Source organism: Brassica oleracea, chromosome C8 (assembly GCF_000695525.1).
Source record: "Brassica oleracea var. oleracea cultivar TO1000 chromosome C8, BOL, whole genome shotgun sequence".
Taxonomy (NCBI): domain Eukaryota; kingdom Viridiplantae; phylum Streptophyta; class Magnoliopsida; order Brassicales; family Brassicaceae; genus Brassica; species Brassica oleracea.
Genome location: NC_027755.1, coordinates 39393869 through 39414290, shown reverse-complemented (window position 1 = coordinate 39414290; position 20422 = coordinate 39393869). Strand labels below are relative to the sequence as shown.

At 39.5% G+C, this 20422-nt stretch overlaps 5 protein-coding genes, 1 non-coding gene and 1 pseudogene across 6 annotated transcripts in view; 4 read left to right on the top strand and 3 right to left on the bottom strand.

The window, feature by feature from the left end:
- Window positions 1–724: 724 nt before the first annotated feature.
- Window positions 725–1454, bottom strand: LOC106309374. The gene is made up of 2 exons (XM_013746402.1): window positions 1242–1454; window positions 725–1066 (listed from the first exon to the last, which is right to left on the bottom strand). The coding sequence occupies exons 1-2, from the start codon at window positions 1452–1454 to the stop codon at window positions 725–727; spliced, it is 555 nt and encodes a 184-aa protein (XP_013601856.1).
- A 6023-nt stretch (window positions 1455–7477) lies between these two features.
- On the top strand, window positions 7478–8993 carry LOC106309462 (protein PHLOEM PROTEIN 2-LIKE A10-like). The gene has a single exon (XM_013746487.1). It carries the CDS (start codon window positions 7792–7794, stop codon window positions 8638–8640), a length of 849 nt encoding a protein of 282 aa, XP_013601941.1. The 5' UTR covers window positions 7478–7791; the 3' UTR covers window positions 8641–8993.
- LOC106309373 lies at window positions 8984–12666 on the bottom strand (annotated as a pseudogene).
- A 184-nt stretch (window positions 12667–12850) lies between these two features.
- On the bottom strand, window positions 12851–12932 carry TRNAS-AGA. Its single transcript has one exon. It is a non-coding gene; the product is annotated as a tRNA-Ser (tRNA).
- Window positions 12933–14590: 1658 nt separating this feature from the next.
- On the top strand, window positions 14591–15169 carry LOC106309372. The gene has a single exon (XM_013746401.1). The coding sequence runs from the start codon at window positions 14591–14593 to the stop codon at window positions 15167–15169; it is 579 nt and encodes a 192-aa protein (XP_013601855.1).
- Window positions 15170–15913: 744 nt separating this feature from the next.
- Window positions 15914–19830, top strand: LOC106309458 (biotin carboxylase, chloroplastic-like). The gene is made up of 17 exons (XM_013746483.1): window positions 15914–15926; window positions 16010–16079; window positions 16310–16650; window positions 16729–16870; window positions 16940–17038; window positions 17131–17187; window positions 17345–17416; window positions 17504–17593; window positions 17693–17752; window positions 17979–18164; window positions 18258–18350; window positions 18423–18504; window positions 18596–18702; window positions 18830–18905; window positions 18993–19039; window positions 19132–19194; window positions 19576–19830. Exons 2-17 carry the CDS (start codon window positions 16032–16034, stop codon window positions 19621–19623), a joined length of 1611 nt encoding a protein of 536 aa, XP_013601937.1. The 5' UTR covers window positions 15914–15926; window positions 16010–16031; the 3' UTR covers window positions 19624–19830.
- A 234-nt stretch (window positions 19831–20064) lies between these two features.
- Window positions 20065–20422, top strand: part of LOC106309466 (pentatricopeptide repeat-containing protein At1g10270-like) — a 3730-nt gene continuing 3372 nt past the window's right edge. The window contains exon 1 of the mRNA XM_013746490.1: window positions 20065–20422. Within this exon, the coding sequence (XP_013601944.1) occupies window positions 20130–20422 (293 nt within the window). The 5' untranslated portion in view covers window positions 20065–20129.

Below are 20422 nucleotides of genomic sequence, written 5' to 3'. Positions count from 1 at the left end.
TCCTCGATCTGTTCTATGACTCAATCTCTCAGCGATAGGAACATCAAACAAACCAAGCTCATCATCATAATCACCATCCTCATCTTCTAATATCCATCTGTCAAACATCTACAAAACCATATTGAATAAAACCATAAGTTCCAGCAAAGACATAATGCGTCTCAAAGAACCATATATATAATTATATAATCACACAGACGTGTAATTCAATGATTAATAATATTTTGTATCTTTGGAAGTAACAAAAGACCAAGACACAATCTGAACAAGAACCTGCTAAAGCTGAAACAAGACACAACAAGACCAATCTGTAACAAGAACCTGCTTAAGCTATAACATATAAATTGTAACAGGAATTTAAATGTATAAGTTCAGCTAAGTCATCTGTTCCCAAACATATAAAGACAGAAATCTAATGGCAAGACATAAACAATACCAAGATTTTTTATTAACACAGAAAAAAGGCAGTTTCATACAAAGATCAGACCAAAAGCAAAAGTTCCATACTAGTTCTAAGTTTCATACTAGTCCTAAGTTCCATAATAGTCCTAAGCTTCATAGTCACGTTTTATCTTAGTCCTAAGCTCTAGAAACTTAATCTTAGTTTCATCTGTCTTCATTGTTATAAAAGACCTTCTGCTTCCTTCACTGTCTATAAGATGTTCCATTGCTGCTTCATATAATGGAGACCACTCTCTCACTCCAGGCAATGTGTACAGAATCTCTAACACATTCTCAACACTAGAAGCTTCTTGACGTCCAAAATCCGTTCTGCTATCTTATTCTTCACCATAAGAGCTTCAGTACGTTTGTCACAAGCTTCTACAACCATATCATTCTCCTTACGCTTTCTTTTTCCTCTCGAACTTCCAGAATGAGTCTGAGTTCGGCGCTGGGTTTGTGTCTGAGCTTGTGGCTGAGTTTCTGTCTCTGCTTCTACTTGAGTTTCTGCTGCTGGCTGAGAATCGGCTTCATCACCATCATCTACACCGACTTTAGAACTCAAGCTTGCTTCTCCATGTTGAGCACTCCATCCTTCTGCTCCAGTTACTACTACAGCTCGAAACTACTCCTCAGACATATCCATATTAAATTCCTCTTTCCATATGGATCTTCTAATCCCAGAACACTCCTATATAACAAAAAATAAAGAGTGAGTCAATGAGGAATCATGAAGCAAATATAAGCTCATGAAGCAATATAAGGAAAAAAAATACACAGAAGAGATAAGAGAAATTGACCTTTTCGCGTTCACTCCACCAATCATCTGACATATCAACCCTTCCCATGCTGTCAAACCCAAGACCTGTCCTATTCTTAACCAACTTCCTAAATTTGGTGTACTTCTTTCTACTTGTGTCGTACTTGTTCTTGAACACAGACCAATCGAGATACCCTTTCTTAAACCTCTCTTCAAACGCCTCTATGATGTTTTGTTTCCCTATTTTATTCATTGATGTCGTCCTATTTCCTTTTCTTCTCTCTTCCGCGTAGAGTTCAAAAAAATACCTACCTTCTTCAGGAGTCCAAGTCTAAATCACAGAAACACATAAACTCAAATTCTATACTGACCTAACGACAGTTCAGTTCCATACACTACTCAAGTTCTATGCTGACCTAAAGCAAGACAGTTCCATACATATAACAAACAAGACTAGTGTGAGAGAGCCTTACATCTTTTGCCATCTTAAAAAGTGAGAGGAACAGCGGTAGAGAGTGAGCTTGAGAGGAACAGGGACAGTCTGAGAAAAAAAAATTAGTTGGAATATCAGAAGTGAATTAAAAAGCTAACGAGAAAAGGAGGAGAGACAAACTCAAACTTAGGAAACAAACATGCGAGGGTCTGAGCTTGAGAGAGTGAGCTTGAGAGAGTGAGCTTGAGAGGGTCTGAGCTTGGAGAGGGTTTGAACTTGAGAGACCTGCGACCTGCAAAAAAAAATAACAGAGAGAGCTCGTGAGAGAGAGCTCGGCTTTACACAAACCTAAGCATAAACAAGACATGATGGGTTAGTGTCAGAGGCCGATCATAACAAAGCTATAGACATTCCATCAAGTTCAACCAATCTGGTCGTTTTCAAACCAGTACGCATGATGTATAAATGTTTATAAATGGAAACAAGATCAAGACAGAGCCAAGACACAATGCATTGAAACAAGACAGAGCCAAGACATATCAATCTCATGTCTCAGATTACAAAAGCAAACACACAGCACATTCAGCAACAAGGTAAAGACTTACACTTTAACATAAAGAAACTAAACTCAGATACACTACGATTGATTAGCTCTAAGCAACCTTAACATAACCTCTAAAAGCAGAACTCACAACCAATCAAAAGTAGTCATAAGCTTCAGAATCTATGACAAGAAGATATCTTTTCTGAAACCAATCAAAAGTACTTATAATAAGCTTATAATACGTCTTCTTCCTGTAAACAACAGAGCCCATTCAAACAAATACTCAAACGATCAATCAATACGCAGAGTAAACTAAGACCAAACTCGTACAACATCAATCAATACGCAGAGATGGAAGTAATGAGCTTAAGATGTACAATGCTTACAAGAGAGAGAGCTGGAGAGGGAGAAGAGTGCCTGCAAAAAAGACAAAAAGACAGAGAGATGGAGACAGAGTGTTAATCTCAAAGAGCTTGGTTCGAAATTAAAACTACAAGCTACAACAACAAACATAAGTATCAAACAGAGCTTGAAATGCAACATACCTCAAAGAGAGAGCGTCGGAGAAAAGAGAGAGCGTCGTCAGAGAAGAGAGAGAGAGAGCTCTGGAGATGGGTTTCCGTCGGAGAAGAGAGATGGAGAGAGAGATCTTGAGAAGGGTTTGTGTCGGGGAAGAGAGTTGAGAGAGAGAGAGAGATAGAGCTCGAGGGAGATGGAGACAGAGAGCTCGAAAGAGATGGAGACAGAGAGCTCGAGAGAGAGAGAGAGCTTGAGAAGGGTTTGTGTCGGGGAAGAGAGTTGAGAGAGAGAGAGAGATAGAGCTCGAGGGAGATGGAGACAGAGAGCTCGAAAGAGATGGAGACAGAGAGCTCGAGAGAGAGAGAGAGCTTGAGAAGGGTTTGTGTCGGGGAAGAGAGTTGAGAGAGAGAGAGAGCTCGAGAGAGAGAGAGAGCTCGAGGGAGATGGAGACAGAGAGCTCGAAGGAGATGGAGATAGGGAGCTCGAGAGAGAGAGAGAGAGAGCTCGAAATCGAGAAATATGGAGATGAGAGATCGAGATGAGAAATATGGAGATGAGAGATCGAGATGTGAATCGGGAGAAGAGAGCTCAAGCAAAGTTGCGGCTGCGTCAAATGGGAAAGGGGAGAGATGCGGCTGCGTCTAATTAGGGCTAGGTTTATTTGTAAATATTGAAAGATGTTAAGGGTAAAAATGTAAATTAACCTTCTGGCCGCATCATTTATGTCGTGACCGCGGGATTTCAGAGCGTCGATCGCAGGTCATGGCGTCAGACACAGCGGTTAGACGCAAGGACCTGCGTCAATCAAACGAACAAAAAAATTGAAAAACATTGCCGCAGCCGCAGCTGCAGGAACCTGCGGGAACCAAACGAACAGCCCTAATAACATGCGCCCATGTTGTTATCGATGCACACCTACTTGGAAATAAAGCATATTCCCAATCTGAAAAAGGTAATATACAACATTTTATCTTAACATTAGTTTTAATATGATTGTATTTAACTTTCTAAATTGGCAGTTGATGGTATCTTTAAGTGAGGACGAGGAATACAAATGAGTAGTTACGAAGTACAAGATTGATAAGGATTTTGCTTTGGTTAAGATAAATGTTCCCGGGTCAGTTGCACTTACTCCTGCCAAGTGGGGTGTTGCCAAGGAAGTTAGTCTTGGATATCTGGTGTTTAGTGTGGGCTTAACTTTAGGTTGGCCTATATATTCAAACGGATTGTGCTTTTTTTAAGGTAAGATTCACATACATGATTTATTTACATTTTTGTTAGTTGGTTTGAGTCATTTTCATTTTACTAATGATAGGGTAATTTTGGTGGGCCCATTGTGAATCTCAGCGGAGAGGTAATTGGTATGGTTGTTGGTGGAGAACCAGGGAGGATTGTATTTGCCTTGAGGCTTGATTCGTTGTTCCAAATCTTGAAGACGAAGTGTTAGAAGCGTGCTTTGCTCAGTTTCAATGTGGGTAGGTAGGCATTGATTTGCTCTGTTTATAGTTTGCCAAAGGCCTCTTGGCTTAGGAAAGGATTGGGAAAATTGTCAAGTTATTAACCACAACTGAGCCAAACTTGTGAGATTAGTGTCTCCTTGGAAGTTCCCAAAAGTTTGAGCATCTTCTCTAAGCAAGCTCTTCTTTATTTAAGCTGTATCTTTTTCTTTTTGACTATGTCCATCTGTATACTTTGCTTATTAGATTTTACTTGTAACGTTATGAACAAATCTTGTGCATTTGTTTTGGGAAATTGGCACACTCCTATGTGTGTGGATTGAAATGAAGCTTTACATGATCTGTTTCAAAACCTGTTTATTCCACTGCTCTCTAAATTTCCTTCTCTTAGGCAGACTTGAAACATAACAATAGGTTGATATACATGTATGTTATTTCTCGTCCATGACATAGTATTCTTTTCTTCCTGAATGTTGTTTGTGTTAAATAAATTTTTTCAACTGATTCTTTAGGTTTCTTGCGGATGGAAGCTTGATTTGCAGACTGATTTTTTTGGTTCTTAGATTGTGTTTATCTTAGTTGACACTTCATGTCTCAACGTATGATTGTGACTAACCCGCTTTTGAAAAGATGTAAATGATATCTTATGAATTTGCATGATTTTAACTATCATTTAGTGTATATATTGGTCATTTAGATTATCATTTAGGCATTATTAGGATTGCATTTCTATGCATATGTCTCTATTAGGTGTTGGAGTTACCAATTGGAAGTTTGGGGTCAGTTTGAAAGGATATATTTTCAAATCAAGAATATTTGGGGCAGAAAAGAAAGTTTACAAAAATACAGGGATCAGTGCTGCAAATCCAGAAAATTGGTGGGGTTAATTTGCACAATCAAAAAAGTTAAGGGGCTAAAGTAAGGATGTTTCTGCAATTACAAAATTGTGGGCCGTTTTGTAACGAACCAAAAGGTTTGAGGACCAACTGTGCAATTAGTCTTAAAGCCACAATTGTTGATCTACGATGGAGCTACGACGACGAGTGGATCTCTGGGACACGACGGAGGATCTGAGCACTAGAACAACCATGGATTGGAGTCAGCCCGTGTCGACTTGCAGAAGCGAAGAACTTGAACTCGAGCTTGATTCCGGTGATGATGGCCACGACAGAACCAGAGCCGGGACAAGCGTGGACACATCTTATACTTCGAGGAAGTTGATTCACGGTGAGCTTGAGAGCGAGGTATGGTTGCGGCTTCACGAAGCCACTGGAGACAGAACACACACGTCCTAGTCTTACAAAGCTGTGAAACGTTGGTAGCGAGTGGAGCTCATCGCTGCATCACGAGCGAACACTAGAGCGAGTGTTGGGAGCTACCTACCTAAGCCTCTCGCGTATTTCGTCTTAAGTTCATGATTATCCAAGTATCAGAGCGACCATGGACAGCGACTGATCTCACCCGCTGTAAACCCAGCGGTCTCCGGAGCGGGTCTCCAAAGCGATTATCATTTTTCGCGTTTGTTTTTCTTTGTCACAAGTTTTAAAATGTTAAAAACGATGGTCAAAGCCTGAATGTACGGCTAAGTCAAAGATTGTGGAAAATATAATAGTTTATCCAGCCCTATTTTGTTTATTTTTCTCTCTTCTATTTTTTATTCAAAATTAGAAGATATGATAATATATTAATATTACTAAAGACTAAATGGTTGATTTTTCTTTTGTTTGAAATTTTCTGAAACATAAAATTTACCAAAATTCTGATTTTATAATTTGATTCGGAGTCAATGAATTTTTCTTTCTGTTTTTGTAGTTTCCTAACCTTACTTACTGAGTTACACTTGCTAATATTCTTTTACTTAATAAGATGGCTAAAACATTTCACCATTGACAATTTATCATCCAACTTTTAACCCTTCTGATTTCCACTACTACATAAGTTGTACCCGACCAGTAAATTAATATTTTTTTATTAATATCTAAAATTTATTTAATATAATATTTACTAGTAGGAAAATTATTTTTAATCGTAAACGTGGTGCAGCACACAAATATGGGAAGCATGGGTTTGGACTTTTTCTACATGTATGGGGGCACTCCCTGATAGAAAAATGCTCTCTTATGAAAATTAGATAAGAACAAGCATGTGGAGCCATGTCGGACGTCAAAACTATCAAATGCTTCTAGAACACAAGTGATACATAGTTTAAACATATCCTTTTTGGTTGATCAGGAGATAATTTAACAAAATTAATTTCAACTAACACATGTATTATTGCCATATCGACTTGAACTGCAGTATAATTTGAAGTATTTTGTGGTAGGTGATTTATGTTAAAACCTTGGGCTTTCCTGGTCTTGATTTTTCTTATATTTATGATGTCATAGAGATGGATCCGTATGGTTTGCTTGCTGTATACGTTAAATTAACTAAATATGTTACATATTTTATTAAGGAAAATGGTATATGATTCATCACCATCCTTAAAATATTTGTTAAACTGAAACTTAACTTATGCTTCAGAGATATTTTTACTATTTTACGCGACTTTCATTTTCATTAAGAACATTCACTAAACATTTCATGTTATCTATGCTATATGCCACTAACTAGTAGAAGATCGATGTAAGACTTATCAAACACCTCTAATTCATCTCATCATTATATGTTGTTAGTAAAGCTAATACTAATAATCCTGCCTTCCGTTTTGTAATATAATTGCTTATGCTATTTAATTAATTCCATGTAATTTCATCATACTATTAGAGGAAAACTAAAACTTCTTTCTCTTTTGGTTTTCTCCCGGCGAAGCCAACGGTCTATTGCCATTAACGGAAAATCGTCTGATGCCACACCTCCTCCACATGTCCACATGACAATCTCACCATGTAAATTTATTGTTTGTAGAAAATCAATCATTAGATTGTTTAACACCTTTTTGTTATATATCAATAAATAAACAGTTAATTTCATGTATAAAACTATTTTTTTTTTCTCTAAAACATAAAAAAATATAAAATATAGAAACACATATTCCCAGTGTATTTATATACAAAATATAAACGCTTTTTTCTTACTGTAACTATACAAGAATGATATTTTTGCTTTAAATATAGATTTTTCTCTTTCATAGTCAAAAACTAAAATATAGAAACAAATATTTCCAGTGTACTGTTATATAAAGCAGAAATGATTTTTTTTTTTTTTTGTAACTTAACAGAAATGATATTTCGTACTGTGAATATAGATGAGTGATATATCTTGCTTTAAATATAGAAGCAAATAGTTTAAAGAAAAGTATATTACAAAGAAATGTTGTCTACAATAGCTTTGATGAAACTGAAATATATTTAATTTTTTTTTTCATAAGAAGAGGAATCATTATGACTGTACATGATTCATTACCGAACCGAAATAACAGGTTTCTACTTTTAGTAAGAGATCCAACTTATCATCATCCTCCATTTTCTCTCTCTGTCTGTCTCTTCCAGCTTCTCAAAGTTGCTCCATTTGTTGATTCTCTCATCTTCTTCTTCTTTTATCTGCTGATCCTAAGCTTACCTGTCTCCTCTATTCTCATCGTTGAGAGTCAATAACATAACCTGAGTTATATCATCTGTTTTGGGATCAGAACTGAATGGACCTTCTTCGATTAGGAGATCAAGGTCTCTCTTCACCTCATAAAAGAAGAAAGTGGCTGATCTTGATGGCAGTTTCCTGCGTCTCCGGTTATGGAGTCTACAAGGTTTATCATTCACTATCTGTCACCACCAAGAGGAAACGTTTTATAAAGATCCTCGGAGCTTTCCTCTCTGTAGCGGAGTTAATCTCTGACTCAGCCGAGACCATGACCACCGTGTCTCAAGACGTGAAGAGATTCCTCAACTCTGATTCCGACAATATCCCAAACAGCTTGAAACAGATCTCAAAGATCGCCACGTCAGATGAGTTCACGAGCTCTCTCTCTACGGTTTCTCAGGCTGTAACTGTTGGTGTCTCTCGTGGTAGGTCCAGCTTTGAGTCTACAGGGACTGGTCCGGAGCCAAGTCTTGTTGATAGAGTGGTTGATAAGGCTTTCTCAGAGGAAGGAGATAGGTTTCTTTCCGCTGTAGTTGGTAGCTTTGCTAAGAATCTTGTTCTGGGTTTTCACTCCAAGGATGTCAAGAATGATTCTGAGGAGATGACTCCTCAATGGGTGAGATTGCTTGGTGATGACAAGTGTAGAGAGCTTTTATCTGACTGCATTGAGAGATTCACCAGCACTGCAGTGTCTGTGTACCTCGACAAGACGATGGACATCAACACTTATGATCAGATCTTTGAGGGCTTGACGAACCCGAAACACCAGGACAGCGTTAAAGACCTTCTTGTTACAGTCTCTAGTGGTGCTCTCCAAACTATCGTCAGGACCTCTCACGATGTCTTTACATCTTCTTCTTCTTCTTCTTCAAGATCTAATATAGAAGAGATCAAGACAAGGTGTTAGGAACTCTCTTAATCACTTTTAGTCCTTTGTTAGGTACACAAAGATTCATCAGCTTCCTTCTTGTTATATTAGTCATAGTTTGGAGCTGAAAAAACAATTTACTTAATTTTGTCTTTGTATGTGCACATACTGATGATTCAATAACAAAAAAAAGACATGCCGTTTCACAATTAAATAGTTTTATAACTTATAACCAACCTAATGTTCTATAATCTAGGCTTTGAGATGGGGGTATAGACCTCTAAGCTTAATCACAGCAGTTGTAAACGCATGCAGTCTAAATCATATACGTCTGAACAACCTGCCGTTTTCTATACGTAGCAAAGAAACAGAAGGATCAGAGTCACGGTGACTTTATAATCTCACATACCTTCTTCTCCCAATCATCCACCACTTTCTTCGCTGGAGCTTTCCACTGGTTGTTTACTGGCAGATTTTGAACTACTGCTCCCTTCTGTCTTAACCAATGGCTTCTCTGGCTCCAGTACACTCCAACGGTTAACTGAGGTAAGAGTTGGAGTGTTGCTCGTTACTGATCTCCACGTGGAGGCTTGGATATCAGCTTCCCAGGTGTCATCATCACTCTCCTGAATCACTGCTTTCTTCCATGGATTTCCTTTCTGAGCATCCGAGGATGAGCTCCCCATTGCATTACCTAGTGATGGAGATTGTGAGCCGTTCTGGACAACCACGGCTCCATGGTATACAGAACCGTAGTCAAGCCTCCTCATGGCAGTGGTGGCTCGAGCATGGTCGTGGAACACTACCAAAGCGTTCTTGTCATTCAGCCAAACAAGTACACATTCACCTCCAAATCTCAGTACCAAAGCGTTGATATTCGCCTCCCTCGGGAGATCCAGTAGAGAAACCACAAGCCTAGGATCCATATCCACCAGCGGGTCAAAACATGGCGGGTGGGGCCCGCCTAGTGACACAGTAACACCACCTCTACCTCCAATGATCCGTGTTGGTGGCTTTGACTTTTGTGTCACGTGAACCACTGTAAACCGTTTTGGCTCCCACCCTGCGTTCTTAACCGCGAGCTTCCACCTCTCAGCTAGAAGACGAACCGTGTCTCGTTTATCCTTTTGCATAGGGCAGAAGACATGGGCCTTGAGGACACTTGAAGCGCTTCCTCTGGCTTTCCCAAGTACCAGGAGCTTGAACCGCTCTTCAACGGCTAGCACCCACTTCGGATCACGCCTATAGATGTCTGAAATAATCTCTGTCATTGCAGAGTTCTCGCTGAAATGTACATAGTCTAGATTAAGGGGAGTGATATCAACCCGCTTACGCTCCAGCTTAGCACACTCGTCATCACACAAAAGCTTTCTCTGACCGAGAGGGATTCGGTTACCACTCGACTCAACAGGCTGTAGCGTCGTTGGAAGCTTCTGCAAAACCGAGGCTTCATAGAGAGACTCAACACGAAGATTGCTGCCAGCATCACAAGGGACTGTAGCGGTTATGCGACCACATGAACATGTGATTGTGACTGGAAACTCACATCTTGAGTCAGGGCAAGACTGAGAAGGATGGCAGAGTGCTGCGCAAGCGTGCCTGCAATCTCTTCTAGGAGCACCACAAGTCTGTCCACATGTAACAACACGCAGACCCGCTTCAGATTCGTTGTAAGCGTCACAAGGCTCCTGGTGACAAGTTCTAGCACAAGCATGCGTACCACAACGCCTTGTCTTCCCACAAGTCTTGTTACATCTAATGTCTCTCAACCCACAAGGTATGTTCCTCAGAACCACATGACCAACAACACATTTCTTCTCCACCGGGGCGGAACAAGGAGGGCAATCTCCGAAATGGCATCCATGAGTAGCGCAGTGGCCACACGGCTGAGGAATCGAGCACGGAAGATGGCAGGTAGGGACAGGCGTCCCGCACGGTAGCGGTGGAGGGATCGAAGCTTTTCCACAAGCACATGTGAGATCAGTGAATATCACGTCGAAGCAAGGAGGGCAATGACCACTGTGACATAACGATTCACAAGAATGCTGCAAGCACCTTAGGTTCTTCCCACAAGGTAACTGGCATAAGTGTGTGTCTAAGTCGCCGGAGAGATGGCAACGCTCGCTACATCTATGCCTCCCACAGTTCTTCTTACGCCCACATGGCTTAACGCACACAAACTCTGAAGATGTTATGTAGCATTCCACAGTCCTGGACGTTGACTCACACCGGCATTTCTGGTTGACTTGGACCAAACAAGGAGCGCAATCACCTCCATGGCACACCTCGGCGCAAGTATGTAACCCACAAGGAAGAAGCCTAAGGCATATGTTTGAACAAGAAGGAACTGGCTCCAAGCAACTCTCTCTTATCTCTTCTTCTAACCGTTTTTTCCCACAATAACAAGTCTTCACTCTACTCGGTAGTAATTCACAGTCTCCGCAAGGTCCAGCGTGGCAAACCTCAGAACATAAATGATTCCCACATCCAAGCCCGTTCCCGCAGATAAGATTACACGAATACACACCGTCTTCTGCTTTCAGCTCTCCCTTCACAGTCATATCTCCGCAAACGACACTCTCCACTTTCTTTTTACAGAAACATGTGGCGTTAACCAGTACCTGACAAGGATCACAGTTGCCAACGTGGCATGACCTTTCACATCGGTGCCGCTTACAATTGAGAAGCTTCTCGCAACGCTGCCCACAGACAAGAACCGATCTCCTCTCAGAGCATCTAGTGTGAATCATCTTTTTACCGCAAGGACAGCTACGGACAGCTACGAGGTGGAGCAAACGCCTTACAAGGAGGACACGGACCAGGATGACACTGCAAGACACATACATGAGGACAAAGATCCTCTTTAGCCGTCTCAGCAGTAAACTCTTTCTCCAGCGGCTTCCCACATGGCTCCCCGCATGAGTGTGGAGTCAGATACGGATCGGACGGCGGATCTTTCCTCTTTCCGCAAAAGCAACGGTAGCAAATATCTCTCGATGACGTCAGCTGTACAGATTGGCAACCTGGACATCTCCAGTTATCGCCTTGGTTTTTCTCAGCCAACAAATCAATGGAAGTTGGTGCTCGAGCCCATCTCTTGATACAATGAATATGGAAAATAGAGTAACAGCTGGAGCAAGACCATATATTCGCAGACCGAATAACCTTGTCGTAACAAATCATACACTCAATAGAACTCTTCACCAGCTTCTCTTGTATCTCTTGAACGAGCTGAGGCAGGTTCGGGTCTGTCAACACAATCTTCTCCTCCTTAACTACCCTTTTCCACTCGTTCACAGGCCGAGTATTAGATGCAACTCTTTGGCGATTATCAGGCCGAGTTCCTAGGTGGAGGTGGAGCAGTGACATTACTCCTTTGGTGCTGGTTATAGGGAGAGTGACCAGAACTGTTATGGTGACTTTGCAGATAAATAGGACGTGAAGCAGTATAACCAGCGTGAAGGCTTTCAGAACGTCTTTCTGTAGGCTCATTCACAACTGATATGGAGGTAGACGAACCTCTAGGAACCCATGTTTGCTGAGGATTGAAGCGTGACCTATCTCTCCTAACTTGAGAGCTCATCTTCTTCTCTGACTCAACAAATACTGAACCAGATCCTGTACTGTTGGAGCAATGGGTGTACAAAGTAATCACAAAGTGCTCCTAAACACAGAGAGAAGGCAGTGAGTGATATAAATAAATATTCAGATAGTAGAAATTGGTAATCTTTCAGACATGTAATGGTCTACAACTAAATGTATTTGCATTAACAACCAGATAAATTCAACAAAACACAAAATACAAACCAAACCAATCTATGTCACAATTAAACCTTTTCACATTACAAGCCATTTGAAATTAATTAGGTCGAAAATACATGAATAATCCCTACACTATCCGGCTACAAGATTCAGAGCTTAGAACACTTAAATGAATAAAGGAAACAAAAAAAAAAGCTACCTGACAAAAAGAAATACGCAAAGGGGAGAAGCAAAGAACAATCTCCGGAATCAATTACACGTGGTTAGTCCGAGACAGAGAGAGCTGTCGGAGAAAAATGGAAAGAGCGACGAGGAGGAAGACCGAAGATATTTATAGAGAGAGACCCACCCGTATGACTTCTTTTTTTTTCTCTTTCATGGGCCATAATGGGCTTATACTGAACATTAACCGGAGTGTAATGTTACTCAAGTTCGATGGGCCAGCCAATAGTACGGGTTCATAAACAGTTCGAAAAATAAAATATAACGTGAACGGCAGGATTCGAACCTGCGCGGGCAAAGCCCACATGATTTCTAGTCATGCCCGATAACCACTCCGGCACGTCCACTTGTTGCTTTTAAAGAGTGATTCATCATTTAAATTGCAACGCTTTTGTTGTAGTAGGGGGACAATACCACAATATGCCAAGTTTAAGTAACACAAAAAAAAAAAAAAACAATTTGAAGTCGTATATAAATGAAAAAGGAACGTATTGAAAGTCACTGCATCATACCAAAGAGAGTACTTTGCTGAAGAATATGATCCAAGAAAATTAAATCATGTATCAAGTGTTACAAGCATACATTATTTTTTTTCTCTATTTTGTGTTTCATCTCAAGAAACACAACAAAGAGTGAATATTATTATATATCACCCTGGGAGATAACAAGGGAAACAAACAACAAAAATAATACAAACTTTAGAAGAAACAAAACCAAATACATACGTTATGGATCGAGAAGTAGTGACACTATTGGTTCTCCCCAGAGAGACAGTGTTTCTTTTAAGCAACAATGACTTTGTCCTTAGCGGCATTATCACCTCCTTCGAGCTGGCGTATGGCTTATATGATTCCCTTTCTCTGTGATCAGCTGAATACGATGATGCTTGCAATAAAGCTTCCCCCACGTGAGCTATGTAATTCGAAGGACTTATCGTGCAGCCTCTATGTGTACACTTGAAACAGCTCTTGTGGTACAATGTCCCATTCATCGCCACCTTCACAAATTCCTACGTAACAAACGTTCAAAAGATATATGGAACAACGTTGCAATATCAAAACTGTTATGGAGACAACCTCTGGTGAAGTGTAAGGCTATCCTGTGAATAAATGCCTTTAAATGAAAATAGATGTTCTGCGTATTACACAAGTTTTCATTTTCTTCAAACTTGCTCAAAGATTCAAAAGCCCTAAAATTCAATTTAGGTGCCCTTTTTAAAAAAATATTTTCAACAAAAACCCTCAACTAGTTTACTTTAATCTAACGCGTGATTATTATGAGACAAAGACTATTGATATATACAAATATTTTATGAACGCGCTATGATCTCCTTTCACAATCATATATGATCGAATAAGATTAGGCCTTCTTTGCAGCAAAATTTACCAAATCGAAACCAAACATAAGTTTTTTAAAAAAATATATACGGATGTCTATGTTATCTGTAAAGCCCTAAGCTAAGAAAACTATAATTGCATGCCTTATTTTTAGAAGAACTAATTGCATTGTTTACCCTCCCATAATCACATGATTTGCTCTCTACTTTTTGTTCAACACGTGATTTGTTCCTTTTTGTTTTGATGTTATTTTTTTTTTTGTTTATTCCACTTTATCTAAATAGTGTATATATTTGAATCTATCTTTTCTAAACACATCCGATGTTTGAATAAAAGTAGGGCCATCATGGAAAAAAGTCTTTGCTTCTCCTGCAAAAAAGTCAACCACTAAGGTCAGCCAGAATACATCTGAGATGACGTCTTTTATTAAGGTGGAAACTATTCTATTCGTGCCCAGGACAAAAAGAAAGTGCCTAAAGTACGTGATCCGAACAATCTTATAGCATTTAATGAGATCTGGTCAAATCACCAAACTATTTGTTTATACGAGAAAATCACATCCTAGTCTTAAAGACAAGTCTCATCATCACTACAAGAAAGCCATGTATCTTGTCCCAATATTAAACCCTAACAACAACATCACAGTTAGAAAAACTTCAATCTCTTAAATGGTGAGTCTATTTTCGTCAAGGAAGAGATCGAGGAAAGAAAGTAAGAACCCTTATTCAGATCTCGGACTTGAAAAGTTCTCAGCACTTCTCTCCGAGCTTGATGAGAAGAGACAGAGCATTTACGCAACGAGGGTTGACTCAGATGGGCCGCCACTTGTTCGGTTTGTGTTCAAAAGCTCGGGAGAGTGCGTCCCTATCATGATCAAGACAAAGAAGGTAACCAAGAAGAAGGATTCTCAAGATGATTTAAAGATCAATACCCAAACAAAAGTAGAGGAATGGAAAGAAATAAAGAAGACCGAGTTGGTAACAGAGCAGAAACAGAGCTGTGTATTGAATGAGAATATGAAGAAGATTTCTAGACCGAAGCATTTCTTACCCGTAACAACGATCTTGGTTTTGATCTTCTTGGTGTTCTTTGGACGAACCGTGTCGACCATGTGCACTTGTATTGTTTGGTACTTGGTTCCATTGATCAAGGAACATTGCAAAAGGAGAGGATCATTACCACGTAATACAGGAAATAAAAACAAGAAGAAGTTTCCGCTTGTGGCTGCTCCTGGTATAACCCGGTGACCAAAACTTATTTTTTAACTTTTTTTTGTTGTGAATATTTTTCCATAGTTTATTTTCTTAAAATGTTAATAGTTTTGTTCATAATTGTTCATATTTTTTTTTTTGTGAATCTTTTGTTCATAGTTGATTTTGTTTAAATGCTAATTGTTGTTAATAGTTTTGAAATAACAAAAATCTGTAAATTATGATTTTCATCATTTTTTTCTAGTGTTAATAATATGTAATTATTCAAAGTTGCAAACGGAACATGGTCCGTCATTCCTTAAATTCAATTCTACAAAGTTTGTTGAATTTTTTAATCTGGTTGAATCTTAGCGCTTGTGGAGGTTTGGTTACTTGTATTTATGGACAACATGTATGTATTATTTCACTTGTTTATTATAGGGAAATTTACTGGACAATGCATGAAATGTTCTTTAATTGCAATTTGAAACATCGAGTTTGGTACTACTAGTGTGGCGAGAGTCTAGACCAGTTTGAGAGAAACTTACCGAAGTTAGACCGGTATAAATTGGCTTGGTTTTGGTTCAATTAGAAACAAAGGTTCTAAAAACCCAGCCCAGAGGATAGGACATAACATTAACGGTCCAGCCCAAATGTATCATGATTTTCTTACCAAAGCGTCTGGTGTTGTTGTAAGAAAAGTAAAATAAATTTGACTTTCTGAGTTGTCAAATTAGATTCAGTTCAGTCTCTCACTCAATCTCCCCTAGTTTACATCGAAACACTTGTCCTGGGAGAGAAAAACAAAGAAAGGTATGAAGCTTTCTCCGTGTCTTTCTTCTTCTTCTTCGTCTTGCACTGTTGATGAGATTGTGCTTCCTCTGTAATTCAATCAGGATCTGCTTCCTCTTATCCGGCAATGGACGCTTCAATGATTACTAATCCAAAATCCATTGTCTCCCTTCCCGTAAGTACACAAAACTCCCAATCTCCATTCGATTCTGCTCATCAATTAGTTTTGAATCGATACACTGTTTAGTTTGCTGATTTTGAAACTTCAAAATTCGAACTTAATACTTCCCATTTGATTATCTCCTGAAAAAATATTTATAATTGATTGGTTACTGTAACACTGCATACTTGTTTGGTATTCTTATGGAATCATTATTCATAACGTTATCCTTATGTATGTGGTAGTCTTTGTTCATGGGGAGGTCGGGAGGTAGCATTAGAAGTTCCCAATGTAATGTCACGATGGGACAAGCGGTTAGCTTCCCGAGCCAAAAAACCAAAACTTTGAAAGTTACCCGGAACGTGAAGAGAAGGAGTGGTGGTGGTGGTGCGTTTGCTGCTACTTGCAGCAGTGGGGATAAGATTCTTGTGGCTAACAGAGGTGAAATCGCTGTCCGTGTTATCCGAACTGCTCACGAAATGGGGATCCCTTGTGTTGCTGTTTACTCCACTATAGACAAAGATGCACTCCATGTGAAGCTGGCTGATGAAGCTGTTTGTATTGGTGAAGCTCCAAGCAACCAGTCGTAAGTTTGTTCCCTTCTTCATGTGCTTGATGATTAGGAAGAAGAAATTTAGCCTTTTTAACTCTGAATTGTGTGCAGGTATTTGTTGATACCGAACGTTCTGTCAGCTGCGATTAGCAGAGGATGTACGATGCTTCATCCTGGATATGGATTCCTTGCGGAGAACGCTCTTTTTGTAGAGATGTGTAGAGAACACAGGATCAACTTCATTGGACCAAATGTAAGTTTTTTTAAAAAAAATTGCAGAATATAGGAAAAGAAAATGCTTTCTGATCATATGCATTTGCAGCCTGATAGTATCCGTGTCATGGGTGACAAATCAACTGCCAGGGAGACAATGAAAAATGCAGGTGTTCCTACTGTACCAGGGAGTGATGGATTATTGCAGGTATTATAGAATATTCAGTTATGCATTTCAAGTTGAGTAGTACTAAAGGGTCTCTTGGAACTTTAATGCATTGAAATTTATTATTTTTACAGAGCACAGAAGAAGGAGTCAGGCTTGCCAATGAGATTGGATACCCTGTAATGATCAAGGTAAACAATTTTTACACTAGTTTTCATGTTACTGTTTAGTTTTCTTAAATAGGCATCAGCTGAAGCTTTTGTCTTTCTTTTAGAAAACTACCTCTGTAATTTTTATAATGTTTCACTGAGTAGTGAATCTCACAAATGGTCTCTTTGTGGTTTCAAGGCAACAGCAGGTGGTGGTGGACGTGGAATGCGTCTAGCTAATGAACCTTCAGAGTTTGTGAAACTGTTGCAGGTATATAATCAAAGCAAACTATACCATAAAAGTCATATAAGATTTTTTTAACAACCTTTAATTTTGACTTAATTTGTTGTTCTGCAGCAAGCAAAGAGTGAGGCCGCTGCTGCTTTTGGAAATGATGGAGTTTATCTGGAGAAGTACGTTCAAAATCCCCGACACATTGAGTTCCAGGTATACATCTGTCTTTTTCTAGACCTCCACTAAGCAAAAATATTTATAAATTTTTACTGTGCTATCACCTGTTCTCATCTACTGCTGTTGGACTTTTAGATTCTTGCAGATAAATTTGGTAACGTTGTTCACTTTGGCGAGCGTGACTGCAGCATCCAGGTATCATTTCCAGTATCAACTTTTGTTGCTTTGTCATCTTCAGAACAAAAGAAAAACTGATCACTTAGTATATATACAGCTTCTTACTACTGATCTTTTCAAATATAGCGCACATAATGTTCTCTTTAGTAGTTGATAAGACGCAAATGCAAAAAAAGAATTGAACTTGTGTTACAGACCTATGAGTGTTGCTTTCTCGTCCAACTAAATCTTCTCTTGACCACAGAGACGTAACCAAAAGTTGCTGGAAGAAGCACCTTCTCCCGCACTGACCCCTGAGCTGCGTAAAGCCATGGGTGATGCAGCAGTGGCAGCAGCAGCGTCCATTGGTTACATTGGTGTTGGTACCGTGGAGTTTCTTTTGGACGAGAGAGGTTCCTTCTATTTCATGGAAATGAACACTAGAATCCAGGTTTGTTAAGTTATCATAAATCTTTCTTCTAATCTTGAAGCATTTGAAGCTTAATGAGTGGCTGGCTACCCTTTTTGGGGGTTTGATATATAGGTGGAGCACCCTGTGACGGAGATGATTTACTCCGTTGATTTGATTGAAGAACAGATTCGTGTTGCAATGGGAGAGAAACTGCGTTATACACAGGTATGACTGGTGTCCAGCATTATGATCTTTGATAGAAAAAACTCTTCAATCTGGAATAATTTTCTTTAACAGGATGAGATTGTGCTTAGGGGACATTCTATTGAATGTCGTATCAATGCAGAAGACCCATTTAAAGGATTCAGACCTGGACCTGGTATGTTATTACACCGCTTATATGCTACAATTTACCAACTGTTAGCTAATGACTTTTTGATTAAAAAAATGTATTTGTGTCACAATAACAGGAAGGATAACATCGTATCTGCCATCTGGAGGTCCTTTTGTTAGGATGGATAGCCATGTATATCCAGACTATGTCGTTCCTCCAAGCTATGATTCTCTTCTTGGAAAGGTATATTTCACTCTGCCTTTTTCTCTTTCTAGATTGGTTGTTTAAGGACATCACAGTAGACTAGCATCATATATCACTTTGCATTGGTTTCTTTTGACATTTATGGTGTATCTTTTATTCGTTTTAGCTTATTGTATGGGCTCCAACGAGGGAAAGGGCGATCGAGCGGATGAAGCGTGCACTTAATGACACTATTATTACAGGTATTCCGTGGATTGTCTGATTCTCTACTTTTTCTTTTGTTGCACTTGTGATGAAATGTTGTCAAATTTTTTTTGTTCTTTCGTCAGGGGTTCCCACCACCATTGAGTACCACAAGCTTATCCTTGAAGTTGAGGTGCGTGAAAGAACTAGTTAGCTGTACTCTTTGGAAGATCTTTAATTATGAAAGTATTGGATTTTTTATGTTATTTACACACTTGTTAACAGGATTTCAAAAACGGAAAAGTTGATACAGCTTTCATCCCCAAGCATGAAGAGGAATTAGCAGAGGTACATTCAGTTTATCTCTGATCTGAACAAAATCTATGTCTTATAGTTTTCATATGGTGCGTTTCGGAATGTTTAAGCTTGACAGGAAAATCTTCAAATCATGATGTGAACTTATAGCGCTTTTCGTTCGATTTTGTATAAAGTATTGTAGTGTGATATCTGGTAACTGAACATGTGAATATGATGAGTGATTATTCCATAGAATTGAGAGTCTAAGCCTCCAAGGTAATATAGACGTTCTTACTGAGATTTCCATGAGCTTGCACATGAGAGATCCAGTGTCTGTTTTAATCTCTTAGTTTTTTTTTTTCCAGTTATGTTGCCTTACTCTGAATTGTGGGATCTATTCTAAAACTTTTGGTAAATGCTATATGTGTGCAGCCTCATGAAATTGTACCAGTGAAAGATTTGACAAATGTAGCTGCTTAGAGTTCATCAGCTCTTACATGAAAAACACATGGGGAATCAATTATGGCAATGCCCGCAAAGTCCTCTTACCTGGTCTTGTGATGTTATGCAACAGAGCTTCACATGGTTTCGGCTATAGTTGGTGTTTTTTTTCGTTGATGGTATTTACAGTACTTCATTCCAGACCTACAAGACCATTTCAAGTATTTTCTAGAGTGTCACAATTGAGTTCTTTTTGTTATTAGTTTAAATGAACCAAACTCCAAACTTGAAATCATTATGAACACAATGTCCTTCTTTTGATAGCTAAACATAAAAAAAATAATTTGCTTATCAACATCAGATTAGCGTCTTTCTACTCCTCTCTCGAATACTAGTACACGTGTAACCAAACACCCAATTCAGTAAAACGGTGCCGTTTATGATGAATTATCCGCGTTCATTTCAGCTAAAAAGGGTTTAAGCCACATCACTATCTTGTTTCGGCTTCGTCTCACTCTTAGAACCCTAACTTTTTTCCCTCCGCCATGTCTCTCCGTCACCTCCTTCGCCGTTCCTCCCTTTCGCAATGTCTCTGTTCCAGCCGATTCCTTATTCCGATCTCACACATCCAGCAACGCCTCTACAACATCTCAATCTCCCCAGCTAATGAAGATCCCGCGACGACCAATCAAGATTCCCCTCCGATCACCTACCCACAGTTCCCTCTCCGAACCACATCCTTCTCATCAGCCGAAGAAGCCGCCGCCGAGCGCCGCCGCCGCAAACGCCGCCTCCGAATCGAGCCCCCACTCCACGCCCTCCGCCGCGACCCCTCATC

Bases quoted from the DNA above. Each gene is read 5' to 3' on its own strand.
- LOC106309374 (XM_013746402.1), bottom strand. From the start codon at position 1,454: ATGAATAAAATAGGGAAACAAAACATCATAGAGGCGTTTGAAGAGAGG. The intron at 1,067-1,241 runs GTCAATTTCTCT...TCTGAGGAGTAG, and splicing joins GGTGGAGTGAACGCGAAAAG to TTTCGAGCTGTAGTAGTAAC.
- LOC106309462 (XM_013746487.1), top strand. From the start codon at position 7,792: ATGGACCTTCTTCGATTAGGAGATCAAGGTCTCTCTTCACCTCATAAA.
- LOC106309372 (XM_013746401.1), top strand. From the start codon at position 14,591: ATGGTGAGTCTATTTTCGTCAAGGAAGAGATCGAGGAAAGAAAGTAAG.
- LOC106309458 (XM_013746483.1), top strand. From the start codon at position 16,032: ATGGACGCTTCAATGATTACTAATCCAAAATCCATTGTCTCCCTTCCC. The intron at 16,871-16,939 runs GTAAGTTTTTTT...ATGCATTTGCAG, and splicing joins TCAACTTCATTGGACCAAAT to CCTGATAGTATCCGTGTCAT. The intron at 17,753-17,978 runs GTATCATTTCCA...TCTTGACCACAG, and splicing joins AGCGTGACTGCAGCATCCAG to AGACGTAACCAAAAGTTGCT.